This window comes from Actinia tenebrosa, unplaced genomic scaffold, assembly GCF_029948245.1.
Source record: "Actinia tenebrosa isolate PJP-AT-01 unplaced genomic scaffold, QUT_ActTen_1.0 PGA_scaffold7__59_contigs__length_16204524, whole genome shotgun sequence".
Lineage (NCBI taxonomy): Eukaryota > Metazoa > Cnidaria > Anthozoa > Actiniaria > Actiniidae > Actinia > Actinia tenebrosa.
Genome location: NW_028292584.1, coordinates 7,748,966 through 7,774,908, shown reverse-complemented (window position 1 = coordinate 7,774,908; position 25,943 = coordinate 7,748,966). Strand labels below are relative to the sequence as shown.

At 36.1% G+C, this 25,943-nt stretch overlaps 3 protein-coding genes and 4 long non-coding RNA genes across 7 annotated transcripts; 3 read left to right on the top strand and 4 right to left on the bottom strand.

The window, feature by feature from the left end:
* Positions 1 to 6,794: 6,794 nt before the first annotated feature.
* Positions 6,795 to 9,665, bottom strand: LOC148905458 (uncharacterized). Its single transcript, XR_016121658.1, has 4 exons — positions 9,594 to 9,665; positions 9,475 to 9,513; positions 8,637 to 8,700; positions 6,795 to 8,270 (listed from the first exon to the last, which is right to left on the bottom strand). It is a non-coding gene; the product is annotated as an uncharacterized LOC148905458 (long non-coding RNA).
* On the bottom strand, positions 9,608 to 15,625 carry LOC148905455 (uncharacterized). The gene is made up of 7 exons (XM_089040330.1): positions 15,592 to 15,625; positions 15,386 to 15,461; positions 14,896 to 14,977; positions 14,766 to 14,816; positions 10,868 to 10,948; positions 10,431 to 10,553; positions 9,608 to 9,724 (listed from the first exon to the last, which is right to left on the bottom strand). Exons 1-7 carry the CDS (start codon positions 15,623 to 15,625, stop codon positions 9,608 to 9,610), a joined length of 564 nt encoding a protein of 187 aa, XP_088896456.1.
* On the top strand, positions 11,231 to 12,905 carry LOC148905457 (uncharacterized). The gene is made up of 3 exons (XR_016121659.1): positions 11,231 to 11,550; positions 11,669 to 11,918; positions 12,302 to 12,905. It is a non-coding gene; the product is annotated as an uncharacterized LOC148905457 (long non-coding RNA).
* Positions 12,233 to 13,642, bottom strand: LOC148905456 (uncharacterized). Its single transcript, XM_089039763.1, has 3 exons — positions 13,402 to 13,642; positions 12,958 to 13,149; positions 12,233 to 12,862 (listed from the first exon to the last, which is right to left on the bottom strand). Exons 1-3 carry the CDS (start codon positions 13,640 to 13,642, stop codon positions 12,735 to 12,737), a joined length of 561 nt encoding a protein of 186 aa, XP_088895889.1. The 3' UTR covers positions 12,233 to 12,734.
* An 11-nt stretch (positions 15,626 to 15,636) lies between the features above and the next one.
* On the bottom strand, positions 15,637 to 16,698 carry LOC148905454 (uncharacterized). The gene is made up of 3 exons (XR_016121662.1): positions 16,117 to 16,698; positions 15,789 to 15,865; positions 15,637 to 15,696 (listed from the first exon to the last, which is right to left on the bottom strand). It is a non-coding gene; the product is annotated as an uncharacterized LOC148905454 (long non-coding RNA).
* Positions 16,699 to 18,344: 1,646 nt separating this feature from the next.
* On the top strand, positions 18,345 to 18,965 carry LOC148905453 (uncharacterized). Its single transcript, XR_016121661.1, has 2 exons — positions 18,345 to 18,555; positions 18,797 to 18,965. It is a non-coding gene; the product is annotated as an uncharacterized LOC148905453 (long non-coding RNA).
* Positions 18,966 to 20,544: 1,579 nt separating this feature from the next.
* Positions 20,545 to 23,048, top strand: LOC148905452 (uncharacterized; the record flags this gene model as incomplete). The annotated part of the gene is made up of 2 exons (XM_089039766.1): positions 20,545 to 20,637; positions 22,540 to 23,048. Coding segments are annotated over 2 exons (552 nt in total), but the record flags the coding sequence as incomplete, so codon positions are not given.
* Between the last annotated feature and the right edge of the window lie 2,895 nt (positions 23,049 to 25,943).

Genomic DNA, 25,943 nt, shown 5'->3' with positions numbered 1-25,943 from the left:
AGGTGCGCGTCCCGTCGTAAAATGTTGGGGGGGGGGGGGGGATAGATAAATGAGTTTAAGCGTAAACCCCTGTCGGTGTATTATACAACCCTTTGCTCGGTTAGCAGCTTGTTCAGCTTATTCATGAGTTTTTCTTTTTTCGAGTAACAGAGTGCGCTAATTAATATTATGATGACTTTTATAGCGGCTTAAATAACAAATAAAGTTCTAATTACAAATATATTGATATGCTTAAATTGCTTGGTTTTCCATTGTCACCTTCATATGAATATTATTCGATCCCAACCGAGATTGCACTAAACGCTAAAAAAACTCTTTATAAAATTGGTCTTTCGTGTTTTGTTCACAATTATAAGTTTTAAAAAACATGCTGAAGATGCGTTAATTCTTGAAATGAACGAAACTGTTCCCAGTATAGAATGGATTTATTTAGTTATTTGATAGCTTCGATATTCTTACGAAGTAATCCATATGTAACCCTGCACCCCTCCTTAAAGATTCTACAAACTACAAAATGACCCATGTATACCTGTACCCCTCCTTATAAAGATTCTACAAACCACAAAATGACCCATCAAACCCTGTACCCCTTCTTAGAATTTCTACAAACTACAAAATGACCCCATGTACCCCTACATCCCTCCTTAAAGATTCTACAAACTACAAAATGACCCATGTACCCCTGCACCCCTCCTTAAAGATTCTACAAACCACAAAGTGATTCATGTACCCCTACACCCCTCCTTCAAAATTCTACAAACTGCCAAAATGACCCATGTACCCCTACATCCCTCCTTAAAGATTCTACAAACTACAAAATGACCCTGTACCCCCTGCACCCCTCCTTAAAGATTCTACAAACCCCTTCTTACAGTTTACCAATTAAACTTCACTTTCTTAGGATCCTAAAGTAAGTGGTCTGGCTCTGGCTCACCAATGAATAAGCACTACACACGCACACGCACACGCACACGCACACGCACACGCACACGCACACGCACACGCACACGCACACGCACGCGCACACGCACACGCACAAAGAATAAATTTTCTATCTAAATATCTGTTTTGTTTTTTTTTTTTTGGGGTTTTTAGTTTTTCTAAAGGTGTTTCTTGTGTATTTACACTTCAGCAGTTCCATTTCCTGCATTTTGGCGTCTTATGCATAAACGCATAGACATCAAGGTCCAATGTTCCAATATTGTCACTTTCGGGTAGGTCCATAAGATCTTCTCCATACCACAGCCTGAACTCTTGTCCTGCTGTCACGTGTAATGGCGGGTCTATCTCAGGTAGAATTATTTCTGTATCATTGCTTGTAACTCCTGGGAAATTGTAGCTCATATATGGTTTTACGAATGATGGGTTTGGGGAGATGATTAGGTTAGAGGTGTTGGTGATGAGAACTGCAAGCCCAGGACCACAGCCAAACTTTGTGATCTCATAGCCAGGCTCAGTGATCCAGCATGACATCCCTCCAGAGATATAGACGAGTTTGAACTTTAAAATTTGACCAGTCTGAATGGCATTGAATGGGCCGAATTTGTCATTCTTGGCCTCCAAGTGAACTGGATTTGTGTTAAGTTTAATCCATTCTGAAAATATAATATCGGCATTAATTTTACTTGGATAGAACCAGTGAACTTCTTCTGCTTATAAGCATATAATAATATTTTTGCAGGAGTCCCGTGCATTTCGCTTTGGAAAACAAAATTGGTAATAATCGAGACAGAGTATAAAACTATAAACCATAAAATTTCACTTACCACAATAATTTCCGATATTCATGGTCGAACATGCACACTGGAAGTTCCCTGTCCAATAGAGCAAAATAAGCGTTCCTCCATTACTACAAGGGTTGAGAACTCCTCGCTCCTATAAAAATAAGAAGCAAATAAGCAATCAAGGATTCAATGTTTAAGAGAAAAAAATCTAACTTAATATCTATTTCTAACTGCTAACTTTTAAAAAGATGTCATCTCACAATGTCCCAGACATTTTGCGATGTAAAAATTAAAAAATCTACTTCGTTTTTTCCCCGCTTGTAGTATTATACGGAAACTTTTTTTCATGGATAACTGATTCCCTTTATGTTGTTTTGAGATTAACAAGGAGCCACCTTGACCTTTATCATTGAAAAACAACAACAACAACAACAACAAAAAAAAACGAACTGATTACTTCAATGTTGATTACTCTTGAGATACACTTAATTGTTTGACTCACTTTTAAAAATTCGTTAGGCCAAGTTCATGCATCGTTTTGTAAATAATGCCGTGAATTTAGTACTCTTCTCTTTAAGGACGTTCATGGGCAAAAGTCAGATTTCTTAAAATTTTGCATGATAAAAGTACATTGAACTAGAAATAAAATTAATAAAGTAAAAATTGGGGGTCACGACTTCGTTTAGTGGTTAGAATGCGTGAACGTTCATTTCTTTTTATGGTAAAAAACGCGCGAACAACGTAAACATGGAAAGCTAGGTCAAAAATAAGCCATATTTTACTGGAAAAAAAACCCCAAATTGATCGTCCCTTTTTCGCCAGAACTCTAGAAAATAACCAAATAATTATTTAGCTTTTATAATTTTCTATTACATTGCACAAAATTTCGTTTTGATCCCAACGTCATTTTTTAAATTTCTCTCCTAAAGTAGGCTATTTTGAAGTAATTTCAAAAATTGAAATAAAAAGGGGAATCCTTCACTTTGTTTTAGAGCTATAAGAGATAAACGACGTTTTCATGATATTTTATCAAAACATTGGAATGACGTCATCACGATGAGCACGCGCTCACTAAATTTATGCGTAGAAAATCCATGTCGTCCCACAATGCATTGCGCCACAACCATATTATCATATATATGTCCCAGAATGCGTCGCGGGTATGCAAAATGGATGCCATAACTGTCGAAGCTAGCGGTCTGGATTTCCTTCCTCAATCCAAATTACTCTATGTTTACTGTGTTGACTACCTTTTCCAATTTGAAGTTCAGTTCAAAATCTTCCAGTGATCACTCTAAAGCTTTTTGGCGGACATGTGAGCTTTTCTACGCATTTACGTGAACGCCGAATTGTTGTTTTCCCAGCAATGGTGGAAAAACGGCGTGAACTTACTCAAAAGTGCGTGATTTCACTCAACAGAGATCGCCCTGTGTCATTGAAATCATTTCTTGTTGTCATATTGAGGTAAGCTAAACCTTCTTTAGTTGCCAATAAATAGTCCACACGCCATATTAAAAACCTATTATTTCAATCGAATTTCCCTAATTCTAATCCACACGCTGAAAAAGCAGTCATTACAATCAAAGACAGTCTTACTCATTCGAATATTGATATTTTTTGTTAGCACTCTAGGGATTGACTAAATAGAGGGTCTCTTAGGGTCTTTTCAACTTGTCTGAATAACACATCATCTAAAATTTTCCATTATGTATATTTTTGTTGAAAAGCACCAAAATAATGTAAACACAGGATACAATTCAAAACATACATATCGAAGCAGTCCGGGGCGAACAACAACTTCCACTATAAATCGCGTCTACAAGTGCCTTGATCTAAAAAAACCTTTCCTTGCCACAGTCGCGGGACATATATATTCGTCACGTTTTACGTTGCGTGACAAAATTTCTCTCCCAAGCTTTGAAAAAGAGCGCGAAAATGTACGAAAATACAACGCGTGCCATCATTTTAGGCGGGAAAATCGTTACTACTAATAGAGACAACAGATAAACAATCCCTGAAGAAAGTTTTTGATTTAAAAGACGTCGTAGAAACAAAAAAAAAAACTTCACTTAAGCTTTTACCAGCTCTTTGGCGTTTCATCGATATAAGGAACTTGACTTTGGTCTGCAATAATGCTTGGTTTGAGGGCTAGTTTTTGAGAACAGTCCGTTTGTTTACGGCGATGAAAGGCGCCGAACTGTCAACAGAAGCGAAAGAATTGATAGTGCCCTTGTCATAAACCATCAAAAACAAAGCTGAACTATCAAGATTGCTCGACATTCCAAGAACAACCATAAGAAGCATTCTAAAGAAGAAGGAAAGTAGTGGATCAGTTGAAAACCTGAAGAGAAGTGGTCGCAAAAACAAGCTCACGAACAGAGATAAAACAGCGTTAATACGTCTAGCAAAAGCAAACAGGCGACTCAGTTTAAGAGAAATCACTAAGAAGTTTAATGAAAAAAACAATTAATACGACTTTTTGTCAGAAAACAATTCAGAGGGTCTTACATTCTGAAGGGTTTAGAAGGCGAGTGATAAAGAAGAAAGTGGTTGTTCGAAAAGTCAGTCAGACGAAGCGAGTCAAATGGTGCAAAGAAAGAAAAAAACTAACAGTTAACGAGTATTGGAAAAAAGTGATATTCTCAGATGAAAGTCAAGTTGTTTTGGGTAAAAACAATCGCTGCTATGTTTGGAGAAAAGAAGACGAACAATACAGACCCCATCTGATTTGTCCTCCATCAAAACGTAAGATAAGTTTGATGATCTGGGGTTGTATTTGTTATGATGGTGTTGGAACTCTGACTGCTGTAGAGGGAAATATAAACCCTAACAAGTACATCAATATTCTTGAAAACAATTTATGGCCAGTGATTGTATGGTATTTTGACGAAGACGATTACCTGTTTCAAGATGATAATGCCACCGTTCACACTGCTCAAAATGTCCACAATTATAAAGAGGAAAACGGCATAAATTCACTTCCATGGCCAGCTCAGTCTCCAGATTGAAAATATTTGTCTTTACATCAAAAGAGAGCTCGAGAAATCCCAGGCTAACATTACCAACAAGCACGATTTATTTGCTGAGATCCAGAGAGTGTGGGAGGAGATCAACTTAAAATACATAAGAAAACTGTATGACTCAATTCCTGACCGTCTCAAGAATGTCATCAAAATAAAGTGTCATCTTACTAAATATTAAGGTCAGTAAAGATGCGTTACATTGTAAAAATTAAGTTCAAAGTGGCGCGAGAAAATTTTCAGCGAATTCCGCCGTCTCCAAAGTGACGAATACATCTGTCCCGCGACTGTATATTTTTGCTTAAAAGAATAAAATAATTCAAGATCAATAACCAAAGAAATCACAAACAACCCGGTTACTAACCATAGTAGCTTCAAAGCACATGATTTCTTTATTCAAAAAGATCACCAAAACAGCCCTTTTCAGGCGCATCTTGTTTCTCTGAAGCATGAGGTGCGAATTTTCGAGCAATGCATTGTGGGACGACATAAATATCCTCCTTTTGCGTAGAAAGGATGCGCGTGAACAATGCTAAAACAAGTCGGTGAACCACCCTTTTTATCTGCTTATTTTACTTCTAGTATGATTTACTGTACATTATTCATCATGCAAAATTTAAAATATGTCTAAAAATGAGATCATTTGCCCATGATCGTCCTTAAAGTGACTGGCTACATTCTGGGAAAAATTTAAACTTTTTATAAAACTAAAAAAATTTTTAAATTGCAATTTAATGCTGATTCCAAATATTTAAAAGCATGTGGTATCCCGAGCTTGTTTTCGAGATAATCAGCATTTAATGGATGCCTTCGCGCGAGTTTTTGAAGCGAAAATTTTGCCATCGGAAAAAATGAAATCTCACAAGAGAATAGCTCTTTACAGACTCTATAATTCCACAAATGCCGGCAAGTAAATCATTCTACAATACTACATGAATATTCTTGACAAAAAGACAAAGAAATGCATTTATTTGTCATATTTTGTTCTTTCAATGCTCAAAAAATCTCATAAAGTCGAACAAAAATTCCTACAAAAAATCGAAAATTAACTTTTCTAAAGAATTTGATCAGTAAAACGTAGATTTTTAGAAGTTTTTCTAATAAGCTTATAAAAAATATAGAGTTCCGTTCAAAATTTGAGGGTTTTGCCTTCTTGAAGTTCATAACGTGAATGGTTCGGTCACGGGCCTTCTAAATAAGAAAGTAAAGTCCAAGGATGTGATTGGGATCACAAAATAAAAAATTATAAGTGATTGTCGGATCAATGTGTCTATCTGGGATATCATATACGATCTCATGAGATCGTACACGATATCATATCCAACACGTTCATTCTGATCGTACACGATCAGTTTCATTGCGTGTAAATAATCGTACACGATTCAGCTTTGATATCGTACACGATCAGTTTCATTGCGTAAAAATAATCGTACACGATTCAGCTTTGATATCGTACACGATCAGTTTCATTGCGTGTAAATAATCGTACACGATTCAGCTTTGATATCGTACACGATCAGTTTCGTTGGTTACATTTACAATCGTACACGATATAGTTTTGGATTTCGTACACGTTTCGGGATAAATAAATTTAGGGCTCCCAAACGCGCATGACTATGGATATAACATCACTGGTGACGTAATGATAATGATCATTCATCCATAAATACCGGACATAGATGGGAAAAGCGATAAATATTGGGATCCAAATATTGGATAATACATGGAAAAGGAAAAGGGACTAAAGGGATAAAACATAGATGGGACTAAAGGGATAAAACATAGATGGGACTAAAGGGATGAAACATCTATAGGACTAAAGGGATGAAACATCTGTGGGACTAGAGGGATGAAACATAGATGGGACTAAAGGAATAAAACATAGATGGGACTAGAGGGATGAAACATAGATGGGACTAAAGGGATAAAACATAGATGGGACTAGAGGAATAAAACATAGACGGGACTAGAGGGATAAAACATAGATGGGACTAAAGGGATGAAACATAGACGGGACTAAAGGGATGAAACATAGATGGGACTAAAGGGATAAATACCGGTTGATTTAATTCACCATATACTGTTCATACCTTTACATGCCATGTCTTTTATGTATTTCTGTTGTGTCATATGACAAATACTAATCTACCAGTACCTTTTATGTGATGAGGTACACCTATTAAAGACATTCTACATACACAATTTCACAAGGCAGCTTGCTTATCAGTGAGTTAAGTGATAAGTATGTTGTACTTTTGCTACAATCTAGTTTTCCATAATGCAAAAAAAAAAAAAAAAAAGAAGCTTTTTAGGCCGCCATAGAACTTTAACAAATATATAATACGTTGATGACCTTTGATTTTCCTTTCTTACTGACTTTTGTTTGTTTGTCTGAAAACGCGTCCCACAAACTCCCGCCAATATTTAACAATATTTGTCTTAAAACACAATATTTGTCTTAAACACAACAACGATTGAAGAATAGGACGTTTGCATGATGGCGTCATTTGACTCCCACTACCATAATGCTTCGCGAATTTTCTTTCTTATTCAAATTTGTATTTCCCTATGAGAATAGTAATACAACAGGTGCTGATTAACTGAATAAAAGAAAGTGTGCAAGGGAGTCTGGTGGTAGAGGTCAGTGACATTACAGTGATTGCCATATGACCGTGAAAGAAAATAGACCCTTTAGTTTGTAATAGTTGATAAAGAACAAAAGAAAATCATTGGTTTAGAGTCTACTACTAACTATTAGTTTGCCTATTCTTTCACGATCATATGAAAATCACTCTATCATGCAAACGTCCTATTGGAAGCCGCAATATAAACTTTTGTCAAGAGAATAAGAACTAAGAGAAGGAATCCCCGTGCCCCATCATGTGCACACTTTGATGCTATTTTTAGAATCTATTCTAAAAATATCATCCAATGATATCATTTATTTGATCGTTTGATTTTCTGCACGCGCATAGTACGCGCGCGCTCTACGCTGTTTGCTGATGCTTTTCTTATGTTCAAATGTTCAAATCTGCCCTAAGATGACGATGTAGGTCCGAAGCTTCGGAAAATAAATGCAAATTTACTCCAGAAAGTTGAACATACTACTACTTCAATTTTCTGTCGCATTTGCCAAGCTTTCGACGTGCACATTCATATTCAGGGCAGAGTCGAAGTAACGGAAAACCCCAAAAACGTAAGCAAACAGTGAAGAGCGTGCGCAGTAAATGCGCATGCAGAAAAACAAATGGTTTAAAAATAGCATCAAACTGTGCACATGATGGTTACAAGGCTATATAGGTGGAATTCCTTCTCTTAGTTCATTTTCTCTTGCTTTTGTGTTATCCTTCTTCTACTGCATTTTTTTTTTTTTTAGTCTATTTCTCTAAGGTTGTATTCTTCGGTTTCTTTCTCTCCTTTTCATTAAGTCTTCGCCGTTGCCGCTTCAAGGCTTTCTTCTGAGTCTGCCACCTTTTTTTCGTTTCCTCTTGTTTCTGATCATTATTCCGCTCACGTATTTCTTCAACTGGTCATAGCACAGAAAAAAATGTAAGAACATGCCGTTGTGTATTAATAAATGATTGAAAGAACTTATGAATAAATGAATGAGTGAATGAATGAATGGGCGAATGAATGAATGAATGGATGAATGAATGAATGCATGGATGAATGGATGAATGAATGAATGCATGCATGCATGCATGGATGCATGGATGCATGCATGCATGGATGCATGGATGCATGCATGCATGGATGCATGGATGCATGCATGCATGGATGCATGGATGCATGCATGCATGGATGAATGAATGGATGGATGAATCAATCAATCAATCAATCAATCAATGAGTGACTGAATGAATGGACGGACGGACTGTAATGCATGGCTTACCATCATTGATGACCGTGGATTCATCTCCCTTATCTGTTGGAGGCATTGTTCCTTTGAATACAATCTAAGAGAAAAAAAGAAAAGACGGGAAGTATCATAGGTGAAATAGAAACGAGGAAAAGTTAACACACAAAGTCAAACCCACTCAAAAAAAACCTGCTACCCTCTCCATCACGAGGCGATGTTTACACATCTAGCCTCCAGGTCCGGGTATCAAGCGCACAGTGAAAATCCCGTCAAAAAAAACCTGCTACCCTCTCAATCACGAGGCGATGTTTACACATCTAGCCTCCAGGTCCGGGTATCAAGCGCACAGTGAAAATCCCGTCAAAAAAAACCTGCTACCCTCTCAATCACGAGGCGATGTTTACACATCTAGCCTCCAGGTCCGGGTATCAAGCGCACAGTGAAAATCCCGTCAAAAAAAACCTGCTACCCTCTCCATCACGAGGCGATGTTTACACATCTAGCCTCCAGGTCCGGGTATCAAGCGCACAGTGAAAATCCCGTCCAAAAAAAAAAAAAAAACCTGCTACCCTCTCCATCACGAGGCGATGTTTACACATCTAGCCTCCAGGTCCGAGTATCAAGCGCACAGTGAAAATCCCGTCCAAAAAAAAAAAAAAAAAAACCTGCTACCCTCTCCATCACGAGGCGATGTTTACACATCTAGCCTCCAGGTCCGGGTATCAAGCGCACAGTGAAAACCTGCTGGCCTTCTCATGTTTATTGAAAAAAGAAAACCCACTTTTCCCTAACAGTTAAACGTACGATATCTCACCTCAACTTCATAAGTACATACATGTACAATTTAATATCCATGCATATATGTACTTACCTCTTCCTGACCAAAAATATTTGTCATCTCCTGCTTGTTCTATAAAAGAAGCAGCATCGATGATCGATTAATTGAATACTAGAGCAGCAAGTACTGACAAACAAACGTAATTTTCTTACCAACTCTACTATTCTTAAAATTTGGTCTTGTCGTTCAATGGTTTGTCCAGGGCGCACAATGTTTTATCAAATGTCTCTATTACAAAGTAGAGAGGGTTCTCTTCTTGACTTCCCAGCCAGTCATACACTTCCTGAAGAGACATAATTACAAACCTCACTTTCAGTATTATTAGATTGTACACCATTAATCCGTGAAACATTTACTACTTATTTAGCGCATTGTAATATTTAGTTATCAACAAACTAAGAATTCACTGACGCATAAACCTTATAAACAGCTTTATAAAACAACTGTTTTAATTTTTTTGTTTTGATGGTTGTGAGCGCATGCTTTTTTGCGCACGCGCGCGCGACTTCCGTTGTTAGGTTATTGCAAATGAATTGTATTTTATAAAATAAATAAATAAATAAAAAACTTGCTTGCTGTGCTGTATAAAGTTATGATACACTTTGGGGATTTGCAGAACAGGAAAGAAGTGTTAGGAGAAGCACGACGCGTGTTTTATATTCCTGCAAGATAGGCTGAGTTTTGTTGTTTGTCCAGCTCAAGCGATAACATCCATATTTGAGATCAAATACTGCCGTTGATACGCTTTACTTTTGAAATGGGTAGACATTAGGCCAAACTTAAAGAGGTCTATACATATTTAGTTTTGTTTCACGGATTAATGACATGCACTCTCATGATAATGAATCATATCTATATACGCAAATCACATTAGTTGTTTGCTGGTTGGTTGTTTGGTTTTTCTTTGCGCTGATAGTCTATATTTTCCGTTAATTGAAAAGTGAAGTATATAAAGAGCTGTACGTTTTTTTAAATATTTCATAACCTACCTGATAGCTCCCATCCGGGGAGAAGAACCTTGTTTTTTGACCACAAGGAGTGGCAACTCTAACCTTAACACCGGTTGCTTCGTCAGCTTCAGGCAGAAGCCTTTGCTCCCGCGCTGCTCTTATCTAACAGAAACATCACCCCAGATAATATCAGTATTTGGGAATGTATGATGTAACATATCATCTCGTCCGCTATAACCCCTACTCCAATCTTGATAACTTTACAAAATGATATAGACATGAAACTATAGACATAAATCTCTGCGAAGCATGTGAATATACATCCCTTGCACGGATTCTCACAAGGAACTGTTATAGGGGACAAAACAGTAAGCTATAGATAATTAAACTCATATCTATAGATAATTAAACTCATATCATTTGAAAAATGGTTTAAAAGAGTTATAAGCGTCATATCAGTCCTTTTTTCTACTTACTTTATGGCTTTCATCAGAGGGATTTGACTCGTTTCCGGCTTTAGTGGTATCATTTTCTTTTCTCGATTGTTCCCTGGTCGCCTATATGCATAAAAAAGGTTATATTTTTTACTTAATTAATCCATCCTTATTTAAATTAAAGTCCCTATGACGCTTATTTTTTGTCATTTTTTTAACAGTTGTATTAAAAGTAGAAGGTCTTGGGAGACTATTCGTTTAATTTTTTTACTCTCAACGATATAATTTTTTGATTTTGAGCGCTTTTATTTTGACTCCATAAAAGTTTGGACGAGCTATTGGGAACCTGGTACCTAGTGACGTCACAGGAGTAAGTTGTTTGCGTCTTTTCACCATAACTACAGTATCCTGAAGCGTGTTCCAGGTTATAAGTGAAAGTTTTGCCTTGTTTTCTGTAAAATGTCCTCCGAAAGCCACTCTTCAGACTCAAGCGAATGATCAGACGACTCGGAGTGGAATTATATCCCAGGAGTTTATAACATAGAATCGGAAAATCAGACGGCGGCTGCGGACATTTGCTTTGATGAAGAAGAATTTAGTGGCCCATATGCAGACGAGCCTCTAGCAGAACAAGACTGGCTTCTTGAATGCAATAAGCGCCAAAAAGAAAAAGAAGAAAGGCCAAAATCCCTAGAAAGACGGTTTTCAGGAGTTGAAGCTAACTGGTAGGTTAACAAAGTTATAACTGGTCGCACAGTACTTTGTTTATGTCCGTAATGTGTCGTATTTTATCCACGATCCACGTGAGTTTTACTCCTAATATAAGCTTTCATGTCTTCATAGGTGTTCTTGTGGTCATTGCTGCACTGACCTTTCACAAAATCCAAACGAATGTTATTGCTGCATGGATTTGGACAAGACTAGCGAAGCTCTTAGCTCGTTGTGGGTTCTGAATGAAGTTCGAGAGCCGCCGCCATGTATCACTCTACATCCAGGTTTCACAACCGTGTGCCTAGACAAATGGTCATTGAGAATGGCTGCCGCAAAATATCGGACCATTGATAAGAAGACATATGAGCAAACGGGAGAATTCGTAAGTGAGCGTTTCAAGTTACGAAATTCTAAATGAGTTTGGCAAATATTTATACCGCCCAATTCGCTAACTTGGTCCTATCACATGGTGGCAGCATGCAGCTGATATGCTGTATTCAGAACTTACCAACTGCTTAACACTCTATAAAAAATAGACCTTCCCAGTCTCATAAACAACAACAATAAATCCTCCCCCATCCTGCCTTCAGCACAAAAAAACACTGTTGTCTATATATGACCCTCCCCATGTTCAGCCAGCCAAAATTTACATTTTCTCCTTTATACAGCTAACACTATTAATAGCCTGAGTCGAAATATGATGCATCTGTCCAATATTTAATTCTTTCTAATTTGTACTTTTAAAATTCCTGATTTTCTTTATAGCTTCTTAAGGAGTGTGGCCTACAGGGAATATATCTTTCTTGTCCATGGGCGAATTGGCAAAACTAGGTTGCCATTACCTGCATGTGCTTACCACAGAATCAGAAGTACCTTCAAAAGTGAAGATGACTTTATAGGATTTCAAGAAGATGATAATGAATAAATTAGAGAATGGTTTTCATACACCCATGAAACAGTTACTAACGTCATACATATTTAATTAGTAGGCCCTAATCCCCCCCCCCCCCCCCAGGGGGATACTCTGCCTGGATTTGGGTAGGGGGGAAAAACCACTCTATCTGTCAATTTGAAACATGTAAGGATATCTTGTGGTGCCAAGATATACCTCAAAAATAGTACAAGGAATATTTCATTATTGAAATCAACCAGAAATGGCAATACACAACAGTAAATAATAATAACTACATCATTTTTTTCACTTCTGATTTTTTGGACACTCTACGACATTTTTATGTCCTTTCATTGGCTTGTTGCAAAGCCGGCAGTGTGGTTGTTGCCGTTCTATTCTTTGTTGTGCAGCTGCAGCAACTTGTAATTGAGGTACTATGAAAAAATAAAATCATATAAATACACATAAATACATAAACACATATAAGTTTTTCTTTTTTTTACATTTTTTTTGATAAAAAATAAAATACCTGCAGCTGTTGGGGGAACATCCTGGGCAACCATAGACTTTCTTTGAATTCTCTTCATTATGGCTTCATTTTTTGGCTGTTTCTCCAGCATCGTATTCATTGGTTGTGGTGCCATGGTCACCAATTCTTCAACTGCCAGTGTTCTGTTTTGTTGTTCCACAAGAAATGTGTTGTAGATCTCTTCAACATAATCTTTTTTTTTTAATGAATAGATTAATCAAAAAATATCAGATTAACAAATATCCATAATAATTTCAAGTTTTGGCAATAAAGGTATACAATATACTTAATTCATGACTTTCATGACTTTGATTGGAAAAAGAAACAATATCAATTTCAAAATTTTGATTTTAAATTTATTTGTTTGGTTTTGGTGATTTGTTATGATTAATTATTCTTTGACTTTAAAAAAAACAACAACAACAAAAACATTCACGCACATACCATAGTTTGGCTGGACTCTAACATTTTGGACAGTTGCCTCACCATTCTTAAATTTTGGATAGACTATCTTGACCTGGTCGGTGCCATCTTCTCTTTTTAATGTTTCTCGGTGAAGATTGTAGTTGAAGTGTGTGGTAGCTATAATATGTCTTGAAGGGTAAAGATACAAATGCAAAATGTGAATTTCTGTATAAAATATTATTTCAAAGAAAAAATATTTTTTATTGGGGACATGTACCATCTCCAATAGTAAGTAAATAAAAAAAGATTAAAGAGGCCTACAAAACTTTCCTGAATAAGAGTAGGCAATCATTTTGGGAGCGTAGTGGTTGAGCACAGAATGAAAACCTTCCAAGGAACTAGTTTGTTCTAAAGGTGATATCTTCTTGATGCCATTTACAAGAGATTTCTTTGTTAGCCCTGCTTTTAGTTTTTCGAACGCCACAGTATCTATGAAAAATGGTGGTAAATTTTTAGTGTATGATATTTTGTTTTGATTTTCTGGATAATGTTAACAAACCTTCTTCAAGCCATTTTCTATCTTGAATGTTGTCATCATGAGCACACTTGTTGAATAATGGGATAGGTAAATCTTTGTGTCTGTTAGTTAAAAACACGCTTCACGAAAATGTAAATAACACCTCAATAAAAGGTCACGCAATGCTCCATCCACGTCGTTATTATGAACACATTAACAGATCAGTATAAATTCATATGTTAGATGGAAAAAAATACTACAGCGAACATGTGCAAGTACGTATATTTCGCTTAAATTATATGGTACAATCACATTTATAATGCATTTACTGTCAGTATTCGTGTACCACGACGAAAATGCTCGGAACATACACGAGAATTCGTGGTCGGACTCCACTTCGCACGTTTGGTCCTGACAAACCGAAGCCACTGTCGCCGTCTTTTCCTTGCTTCAGGAGCTTCATTGCCCTCGAAGGGGATTTTATGCAGTGAAATCTGCCTCTCTGGATCAGGAGTGTTCGAACATCCTCCCACTACACACCGATACGGCATATTTATAACAAGAGAATAAAACAGAACTCACTCAACTACGAGCAATTAAATGGCAACTTTCTGGATTCACTCCGGTGTCTTACTCCGGTGACGTCACAGCACAGGCTCCCATAGGCTTCCTTTTGCTCGGTCAATTTAACACAGGAAGCCCAAAATTTAATTTTTTGCCACTTTTAAAGCTCTTAAAAAGATACTTTTACAATTCATACTCGAGAATTTTATAAACGAATAGTCTCCCAAGACCTTCTACTTTTAATACAACTGTTAAAAAAATGACAAAAAATAAGCGTCATAGGGACTTTAACGCTTTTGTCGCTAAACTAACTTCCACTTACCTCTGGCGGTATGTCCACAGATTGTGGCGAACATGTAATTGTAGTAACGACCTGAAAATTCAAATCAAGATACAAATGCTAATATTTTACATTTTTTCATGCAAAGCTATACATATATACTGAAACTTACTTTCTTGCCATCCACATTACTACTTTTCATAGCTTCTACGTCTTGCTTTGCCTTGACAAGTTCCCTGTCACGTTGCTCCTTCCTAAATGCGAAGCGAAAAATCGATTTGGTATACAAACCCAGATCTAGATACTCTCGACTCCAGAGGTTCTATTGAATCGCTTCCTGTACTGGGTTCTAATGAGCGATTTTCATTCAGAACATCAATCGTCAGAATGAACAAATAGCCTCTGGACCCGAGGGAAAGATCTAGTTCGCAATATCAAAAAAACAGGATGGATCGTATGGTGCCCGTAAACCCCCCCAATCTCTCTCTCTCTCTCTCTACATATATATATATATATATATATATATATCCTCCACCAACCTATAAGGGAAATCCTTTCAACCCCTCTCTAAGTAATAAAAACACCATGTATAACGCCGTAGACGTATTATCGCTCTGGTTAGAATGACTACCTTCATATCCCAATTCCAAACGAAAACTTACTTATATATTCTATACTGTTCAACTAGTACAGTTGAATTGGTTACGGAGGCAACCGCATCGTCAACAGAATTTAGTCCTATCAAAGAATAATAATAGATCACTAAACAACTGCAATTACATGACACGTGAAACGTACTTACTTACACTTTGGTACAAAAAATATATTTCCATAGCATTTCCATAAGTTACTGGACATCATAACTTACCAACATCCCTCTCGACTGGCAAAAGACGGCCCATTATAGTGGGGACGCACAATACAAACGCAACGGAGCTGCCCTCTGTCAACCGTAAGTCGTATTTTGACATTACTGTAAGAAAGAACAATATTATTAAGGTTTCACTTCCATTTTGCTACAGTGGCTGTCTTTGAACTGATCAGAAAAAATACCGTGCAACTTACTAGCTTTCCCCTCCTGACTTCCTTTTGGTGTAATTTTCACCAATGGTACACCGTGGGCAACCATGTTACAAATGGACCTGTTTTGGCAAAATAAATGTAAACTTAACTTTCGCATGCTCGTGGAGAAACGAGGGTCGTCAAATGAAATTAGCAAAAATACTGAAGCTTCAAATAGGAAATAATTTGTATCTTTATATAAATGAAAATAAAAAATGTCTTTCTTATGGTGTGGCTGTTGCATACTGTTGAACGTTTGAGGTAATCAAACCCACGGTGTGCGTGCACACAAAGGCTACTAAACTAAATAAAACTAAACAAAAGTAAATACCTTAAGAACGCCTTCAAATTTTCGGGCATGTCAGCTACGGTGTCATTAACGACAACAAAAAGCAGCGACCGTTCTTTCCATTCTAAGAAAAGGAAAGGTAGCTATTATGAGCGCCAGCATGGCTTCTGAGGAGTCATTTTGCGTGAAATGGATGTCTTGTACTCTTCCCGCGTTGTCCAGATCCGACATTCTGCTTCGGCGCGGCACAGCACAAAATCTCATATCACGCGCTCGAAGCACAACAAACTTTCTCTGCAGTGCTCGGTTATTTCTTCTCGTATTTTGAGCATTTCTGACTCGAAGTTGTTGTTCGAATTCTTCCGCAGTTTGCTCGACGTCAGAGCCGATATCGGACATGATGGTAGAGTATTTGCAACCCTAACTTGGACTGTGATCACAGTTTGAAAGGCGTGTCAAATACGATAAGTAACGTCAGTTTGTCGAACGGAAGTTAATACAAAGGAGTATTCATGACGTTTTCCTGGTCGGTGTGATATAATATTAAACCACTTATCTTTTCAGCTATCCGCGTTGTTTTTTCAATTTACGTGTTCATTTAATTTTTCACAGGATTGTCTTAAATATTTCTTAAAAACCTTTCAGTAAAAGCTGAAAACTTCAGTTCTTAATTCGCCTACTTTAAATGATGGATTCGGAAGACGCTAGATGGATTTACCATGATTGCATCATAACAGACAGGACCCACTTTTATTTACTTTGTGAAGTCTGGTATGTTATCGCAAGTTTATTACAGCTGTACTTTTTTTTCCCGTTTATCGGATCTAGCCTTATGAACGCCCTTTTTAAGTACAACTTCATAATGTTATTTTCTATTTACAGCTATAGTCTCATGAATGACCCCAAAGTCCTGCCATGTGGGCATACTTTCTGTGCTCCTTGTGTTAAGAGAATTATTGAAGGATCCTTTAATTCAAGAAAATGTCCATCATGCAGGACGATAATAGAAAGAAGTGATGTGCCAAGTAACATCATGCTCAAAAAACTACTTTTGAGCCTTCAATCAATGTGCAAAATCCAGAAATGTCCGTGGAAGGGTAAAGTTGAGGAGCACGAGGCGCATTCTGGCATCTGTCAATACCGCGATATTAAATGCGCCTTTCATGCTGAAGGGGATGTAGCTTTTCTTGCAAAAGAGAATTGATGGACGGCCATCAAAAGACATGCCTCTTTAGGCTAGAGAAGTGTGGGGAATGCCAAAGCCAAATCCCCCACAATGTAATGCAGGAGCACAAAAAAGATAAATGCCAACACCGCCAAGTCTTCTGCCCTTATTACTGGTCCATCGACGACAGACACACCACAAAAATGTATGTATTGACAACCCATGAGCGTACTATACGGGGAATATAATAATAGATTGAAGGATCAAGGAAGTGATAAAAATTCATTCATCCATCTATCATACTTTATCGTAAACCATCATAGATCACACTTAAAAATTAAGTTTGGAGCAAACTATATCAAGTTTAGGTGTTATTATTTATTTATTTGCGTTTCGATTGATTTTTACACTGGGTGCGTTTCTAGCAGGAAAATTTAAACCAGCTTAAAGAAAAAAATCCGGAAATGCCAATGGTAACAATAGAGAAGCAATTCTAAGCTAGTTTAATTTGATTGATAGTCGAGCGTTTACACGGTAAAAAGAGCGATAAAAGTCGCAAAATTCAGGAAATTACACTTAAGTTAAGCAACCATAACTTGGCCTACCGAAATCAATTACCAATCAAATCACGCTAGTTGACAGCTCACTGTTAAAATGTTTATTATGCTACACTTTATTATGCTTCACTTTTGCCTCTAGTTGGCTGTGCTGAAGTAGTGTGTCGTTTTAAAGTTTACATAAATCATTCTTAACCCACTTATGCTCTATTCAGGTGTGAAAGTGTCTTGCATATGCGGAACTGCAGTCAGCGAGCCGACAAGTGCGCAGTACAAGGCTGTACCTACATTGGTACTAGGCAGAAGCTCAAACTCCACTCCATTTCTTCTCTGGGCCACCACAATGTTCTTCTTCGTGGTTTGAATAATACGCTTATGTCGGCCATAATGAACCAGGTGAGTAGTGTAAATCCTTTACGCCACGCTGAAGAAAGATTAAACTAAAAATTTCCAGTATGCGATTTTATTTTGCTGAACTAAAAAAACAGTCGGTAATGACAATGGCATGTTGTTCTTTTTTTAATTTCAGCCCAACAAAATCCGTAATTATTTAAAAGAAAATATCATAGAAGCATGGGCCTACACTTGGGAAATAAGTGACCATGCAAGCCTGGAAAGATCCAAAAGGGAAGGAATTCCCGTTACCAGCAACGAATTGATTAGAGAAGGAAAAAAATGGAGATTTCTATTTTATGTAGGAAAGGGAAGGTTATACCTTCAGCTGTTATCATCGTATGAGCCAATCAATGCTCGAATCACGTAAGTAATAAACGCTATTAGTATTACACCACATTTTTTCCATCCATCCATCCATCCATCCATCCATCCATCCATCCATCCATCCATCCATCCATCCATCCATCCATCCATCCATCCATCCATCCATCCATCCGTCCGTCCGTCCGTCCGTCCATCCCACCGTCCGTCCGTCCGTCCATCCATCCATTGACCCATACACTAATTCATTTGCTCATTGACTTTTATATTTTCTAAATTGCAGACTCACCTGCAACGACGACGTTCAGCTGATAAATAATGGCAGTATTTGTCATGTAAAAGAAGGAAAGATGGTGGGAAGATGTGTGCCAAGCACCCTTCCAGATGGCGTCCTAATTTTCAGGGTCGATATACAATTAGTCGAATATATTAAAGTTTAATTCATGGTTAAATTTTGATTTCTTAATCCTCATTATGCCAAACATTTTCTTATGGATATATTTCAACGTTAATTTCATAATGGGTTTACAAAAAGAAGACGGACTCCGTCAATTCCCCCTATCAGCACCACCTTCTCCTGTAAGTTATAAGACACCAGGAGAGAAAAGAAAATTTACACAGCTTTACAGATTATGGGCGTTATGGTTATCGATCGATCGTGTGCGTTTTTTGATGTAAGTTCAACTATAGTGTGGTATGCACAGTAACATTTCTGCGTATATTTACAGTTATCAGTGTATTAAGGAACGATATATAGTATGCCAGCAAACAATAAAACAATTTCTTTCAACAGAGTATTTTATTGTAATACTTTACAATAAAATACTCTGTTGAATGAAACGAAAACATAATTGGAGTTATTCTCGTGAATGACAAATAGATATGAAAATGACAATACAAAAAGAAAAAACGAGCTGCTTGCACTTTTTACTTATAATATGATGAAATTATCGTTAACTGTCGAGGTTCAATAATATTGAACCAATAATATTTTTGTTGTTGTTGTTACTTTCTCTATCCTACGCTGTAACAAGATACGGACGCTTGTCAGTGGTTTTGTTTTCTTTAACTTGTCGGGTAATCGCGTAATATACTTTGTAACTTATTGATGCAAATACTTAGTACCCTCGACTCTCGACTCCAAAATGTCATTCAGAGCAAAGAAATTAAATCTTGTCATCGATAATCGATCTCATTTGTATGGCATAAATACACTTCCGGTTACTTGATATGTGCTTTATACAAAAATTGAAATAGGATCATCGAGGTATCTGTTTTCACGTCTTTTTCTATCTTTAAAAGCAAAACTTTCGCCATCAGCTGTGACAATAGTATCAAAGTTATTATGAATCTATTCGAGTTGTGTAACCTTTTGGATAAGCCATGCCTAGATATTATTGACTGGTTAATTCAAATGAAGATAATCCATACACTATATTGTCAGTCATGCAATATACATATGGAACTCAACGCTAGAGAGAACGAGCATGTGGATGGATATCTGTGGTAGGTTTTTAATCCTTAAGTTATGTTAGACCTCTGTTGTTTAGTCATGCATTCCATAAAATAAAAGGTATAAATTATTTGATATAATTAAATTTTTTATACTAAAAAGAAACAAAATCATCAACGAAGAAGACCTCGTCATGTTTTATTTACTTAAGGTCTCTTTTTGAGCTACTTAAATGTATCTATTCTATCTGTCGATATAGAATCTATCATTTTTGTCATTGATTTTTCAACTATTTTATGAAGTATTCATAATTTTGATACGGTAAAAAGAGGAAAAAAATAACCAAATGCGATCCATTTCTCTATTAATTTCACCCTAGGAAATGTAGATTATGTGAGAAGAAAAGAAGTCTACGAACTAATAGCTTTTGGGAGATGTTTCCAAGAACAAAAATGACTATCCTAACGAAGCTTCTATACTTCTGGTCGGTTGAAGAATCACAGAAACGAACAGCGGTCATGTTGGGTGTAACTCCACATTTAGTTGGCCGGGTTTTCAAGGCATTGAGAAGTGTGTGCTCGCTGGATCTCGTAAGGAGACCAATTTACCCTTTTGGAGGTCCAAACACCGTTTGCAAGTGTGACGAAAGTAAATTTAATCGCAAATCTAAGGTAAGCGGCAAGGGGAATGTTTGGTGCTTAATAATTAAACGACAGCTTTTTAACATTCACATAAAAAATTAAGGCCCAATAAAGTAACATCACATTTCTGAGCTTATAAACATAAAAGATAAGGGGAGTTATAACTTAAGATCTAGCAAAGGTTTAATACTTGCCCCATGTAAACGCAAGACCAGGAAAACAATGGGGCGGCATATGCCCCTCCAGAAAACCTGAATTATGGTAAGTTTGGTGTTAAGTATGCAGCTGTCACAAGCTGGAATGATTTACCACATAATATAAAAACCAGTTCAACGCATAAAGTCTTTAAAAATAAGCTTAAAAAACATCTGTTGCTTTAGAATTTTGATTCTATTTAGGTTTTGCTTCAATGTAACTTTATTTCCTACCTTAATTTAGTTCAAACTTCACTTTATTTTATATAACTTTTTATGCGTATTGAATCTATTTTAGTTTGCTACTTTCCCCCTTGTAAGTTTTATTTGAAAGTATTGTATATGTGACAGAGTCAAAAGAACGTTATTTTGAACAATAGTAAATCGGACTTTAACCTAGTTTTAATTAGTTTAATTATAATTTCGGATACTAAGGAATGTTCTTCCTCTATATCAATTGAAATCTGCAAACAAGTAGTTAATTAATTTACTGGGATTACATGAGTAATGTTAGCATAAGCCACGTTTTACGGAACAAGTGCGCCTTGGGCGTATTGCGCGTGGATTATTGTAATACATGAGGAATGCAGACTCAAGCATAAATAGAGCTTTTTAAGTCAATTTAGTCAGTATAGCAAGAGAACTTGGAAGAGCGTCGAACCACAGAGTCAAGACAAAGAACTCGCGTCGTAAGAAGACAGAGAGCTGTAATCTCGTTCTCGTTTTGTACTGATTTGTGATGTACTAAGCTGAGTTGTGAATAAACTCTTTTGCCAACACACTTGCAATCTGTTTAGTGATTTGAGCGCCTTGCCGCCGGTTACATATAGTTTCAAGGTGCATAAATATTCTCTTAATCCTTTTGGGTTGTTTTCTTCTGCTCCTCTCAGTTAATTTTTTTAATAGATATGTAAAGTATAAAATTCTCATTCTGTGAAATAAAAAAACCTTGAAACCTTGAAACCTTGCACCCGTTCTCTGGACCTTCGCGCCATTAAAGGCGTTATTTTGTTTAAGTGCCATCTTAAAACCCACCTTTTCAAATCAGCATTTTGATTTTTTTTTTTTTTTTTTTTTGGTTTCTTTCTAAATCCTCTGTCTATCTCTAACTATATATATATATTTTAGAGGTGGCATATTTTATTTTCAGTATATATTAATGTATACTTATTCATTTTATTTGTAGATAGTTTTAAAAATAGTTACATATATTATTAATGTAATGCGCGCATAATAAGTGATTAAATTACTATTATTATTATTATTATTATTATCAGCAGTAAACACGTTTGAATGCTAATTAGATAAGCTAGATAGGGCGTAATTTCGTAACCTACCAGCATGACAGGATTAATAATATATACAATCACTTAAAACCAATTATTAATGTTCTTAAGATGCAGTTTAAATACTTGGAATGTTTGAAATGTCCTTAAGATGTGATTAATTTGAATGTTCTTGAAATGTTCACTGTGCAGCTTAATACCGCTTTCTGCATTCTGAGTAATACATCTTTGTATCTTGCTCCAAAGATATTCTTCATCTCAGGCTCCATCTTATTATTATTATTATTATTATTATTATTATTATTATTATTATCATTATTATTATTATTAACAATAATTATTATTAACGCAAGCAATGGTTTTCCGGAAAGTCTTCTGTAAACACCTACCCCCCCCCCCTCCCCACAATTTGTAAACATATTTCTAAGCCCATTTTTATTAATAATGTATAGGCACAGCGGGGAAGACGAAGCCAGCAAGATACTTGGGTTTTTGGTATAATAACCACTGAAAAATCGCCTTGCCAGGGATATTTCCAAGTCGTCGAGAAGAGGAATAGGGCAACCTTGATGCCAATCATTCGAACGGTGTTGATGCCTAATAGTGAACTGCACACTGACGACAGTGCAGTGTACTGCAACTTAAGACAGTATGCGCCCAACATTATATGCCACAGAGTGGTGACTCATGCTGATAATTTTGTGGACCCTATAACGGGAGTACACACACAAGAGATTGAATCGGCATGGAACCGTCTGAAAACCAAAATAAAAACCAGGAAGGGTATAAGACCCAGTAACCTGCAAAGCTTTTTGGACGAACAAATGTGGAGAGATTTTAGAGGCGAAGATAGCCCTTTTGAAAACTTTGCCTCAATGATTCCCCTATACTACATAAACCATCCCCAATAGAGGGAAAACAATATAACCGTGAAACTTTATTAATACTAAATAGCACAATATCATGCAAATTCCTTTGTTTTCTATTGCTTAAGTAGCATTATTTTGTACTATTTAGTAATTAGTGTTTCACGGAATGATTGTTTTCACTCTGGTATAAAAAACTAGCCATATATTAAAGATGATTTTCAAACTATTATTATATTCTTATTGTACTTCTATTTATGATTATGTAACTTGTTCATGTATTACCTCTTCCATTGTAAGATGTTTGTGAATTTATTATTAAACTATTATTATCATATTAAACTATTAAACATTATATTCACTAATAAGGATATGGAAAATATGTCAATTATGTCCTCTGAGGTATTTCATCGTAATTTTCAGTCAAATACTAAATATCGATATAGCAAAAGTTCCAGTGTAATTTACACGAATTAATTTTTTTTTAAATTTATCAAACAAACATTCTTAACATCAAGAAAATAACGCGTAGAATTTTTTGTAACTCCATTAAAAATTCTATAGTTTTCCAAAAAGGAAGCTTACTCAATTACTGTTTACTCAAACTAGGTTGACTGCCTACGTACTTTTTGGGGGAAAAATAAACTTTTTTAAAAATTTCGATTTTCCGAATTGAAATTTAATGCTTCCAAATCTGGAAAGAGAAATTGGGTGTCCCGGGCTCGTTTTTGAGATAATAAGCATTTAATGGGAAGTGATCAGACAAGAATTAAGATTGATAATATAATAGTTATAATTGTTAACGGTGGACATATCTTAACTTTTTCACCGGTCAATTTTCACATCTTTTCATTATTGAGATGTTTTAAAGCTATTATTGAAGTTATGTTTTGAAACTAGCTCATGAGATAAAAAGGGACTGCAGTTCCATAGTCCGGCTAGCTTTGTAATGGAAATATAGTCTGTGTTTTCGTTTCAATTGAGAATTCGAGAGTTCTAAAATTGTTGACCTTACATTTTAGACTATTTACTGGACGGAATTCCAAATGCGTTGCTTAGGAGGTCTGCACTATGTATGTATTGATTCTGTTTCTTTTCAACCCAGGGGGGGGGGGTAACCCAGGGGGGGAGGGGGGTAAACACAAAGCTCGAATCACGGTAGTTATAACTGACCAATCAGAGCCATCTATTTTATACTTCGATAGCGTAAAAAAAAAAAAAAAAAAAAATTAAAAAAAAAAACAATGGCGGAGAGAATTGAGAAAGCAAGTGTGAAATGCTATAGGTGTTTTACTAATAGGGGACTGGTCATTTATTACAGGGAGGGGTGGGCTGGTACAAATGGGAAGGGGCCATACCTTTTTGTTCAACCAAAAATGAGGGGCTGCATGAAATTATGCAAACATTTTTGGGGGTCATTTTCATGGGTTTTTAGTCAACTATTTCAGCTTTGATATGATGATGATGATGATGATGATGATAATGATGATGATGATGATGATGTTTACGACTACCATTATGATTAGGTTTATGATTAAAGATTTAATAATTGTTTTGTATAGGTGCATACAGTTATTCTTTTGGAATACAGTTTTATTTATATTATCATTTATTATCTTATGATATAGATAGGTTTTACTATAATAGTATTTTGTTTAAACTCTTTTTAGTTATATATTCTTATAGTTATATTGTAATCTAGGATGTATGTTTTTTTAGAGTGAAATAAAGATTATTATTATTATTATTATTATCATTATTATTATTATTAAAAGAACTCGCCTCCAATTTTGAAAACTTTCAAACAGCACTCGTACATATAAAAGTCTGAATTGTACTCAATTTTTCCTATAAAAATAATGCACAACGGAAAATAATAAAAATATCTTCTCATAGTTTAGGTAATTTAACTATGTTTTTCCGATATTCCAATAGAATAAGAAAGCACAACAAAACGTTGAAGACAATAAAAATAATTGTTTTGCTAATTATAATTGAAAGAATAAAAAATGATTGTCGATAAGGTAGAGCGGTACGTTTTAACAGTTGTAATGATCATAACTTGATCTTGGTAGGGTTGATTAGGAGTCGATTGGCACAACACAACGATGCAACGGATATTAAGTCATTCAAATGTTTACTTACATGTCCTGTCTATATCCTCGTTGGAGATTGGCCGTTCATATAGACGTTACATAACGGCGGCCCTAATATAGAGCGGTGTGGGACTCCATGTATTAAAAATCTCATGTTGTATGCTGTCAAAAGTCTTGCTCAGATCTAGTAGTAGCGCAGCGGTCAACTTGTGTTCGTCAATTGCTTTGCATAACGTGCTAGGGAATAATACTAGTATTATTCAGAACTAGTACTCTTCAGTCGTTCTTTTGTTCGTTTGTTCAGTCGTCCCGTTTGTTCGTTTGTTCGTTCTTTTGTGTGTTTGAATGTTTTGTTCATTTATTTGTTTATTAACTTTAATAAGAACTAAAAAGCAAACCTCTATAACTAACGAGACAGGCATAATAATCATAATACGATCATGTAAAGGGAATTGGGGTCTTACTAGCAGAACAGCACTTCCTAGCAGAACAGCTTACCAAGTATGTATAAGGAGATATGTTTGACGAGATATGAAGTCAAAAACGACAAGAAACCTGTGAGAAGTTTATGTGTATTTAGTGTGACATTCGAATTTGTCTGATTGGATAGCATACAAAAATGCATTGGGTTTCCGAGTGCGAAGAATAAAAATAAATATAAGCTATGTTCGTAAAGGTATGAACAGTATATGGTGAATTAAATCAACTTGAAAGGATTAGCAATTGGCACAATAAAACTCTTTATGGTAACTTTCTTCAATAAGCTATGTCTTATCCGGTATTTATTCCTTTAGTCCCGTCTATGTTTCATCCCTTTAGTCCCATAGATGTTTCATCCCTCTAGTGCCATAGAAGTTTTAACTCTCTAGTCTCATCTATGTTTTATTCCTCTAG

Coding starts and splice junctions, on each gene's coding strand:
- LOC148905455 (XM_089040330.1), bottom strand. CDS start 15,625: ATGGGCCGTCTTTTGCCAGTCGAGAGGGATGTTG. Junction 10,949..14,765: donor CTGTGGACATACCGCCAGAG/GTAAGTGGAAGT, acceptor TTATGCATATAG/GCGACCAGGGAACAATCGAG. Junction 9,725..10,430: donor CCCCGGATGGGAGCTATCAG/GTAGGTTATGAA, acceptor ATGTCTCTTCAG/GAAGTGTATGACTGGCTGGG.
- LOC148905456 (XM_089039763.1), bottom strand. CDS start 13,642: ATGGTACATGTCCCCAATAAAAAATATTTTTTCTTTGAAATAATATTT. Junction 13,150..13,401: donor TAGAGTCCAGCCAAACTATG/GTATGTGCGTGA, acceptor TAAAAAAAAAAG/ATTATGTTGAAGAGATCTAC. Junction 12,863..12,957: donor TGTTCCCCCAACAGCTGCAG/GTATTTTATTTT, acceptor ATTTTTTCATAG/TACCTCAATTACAAGTTGCT.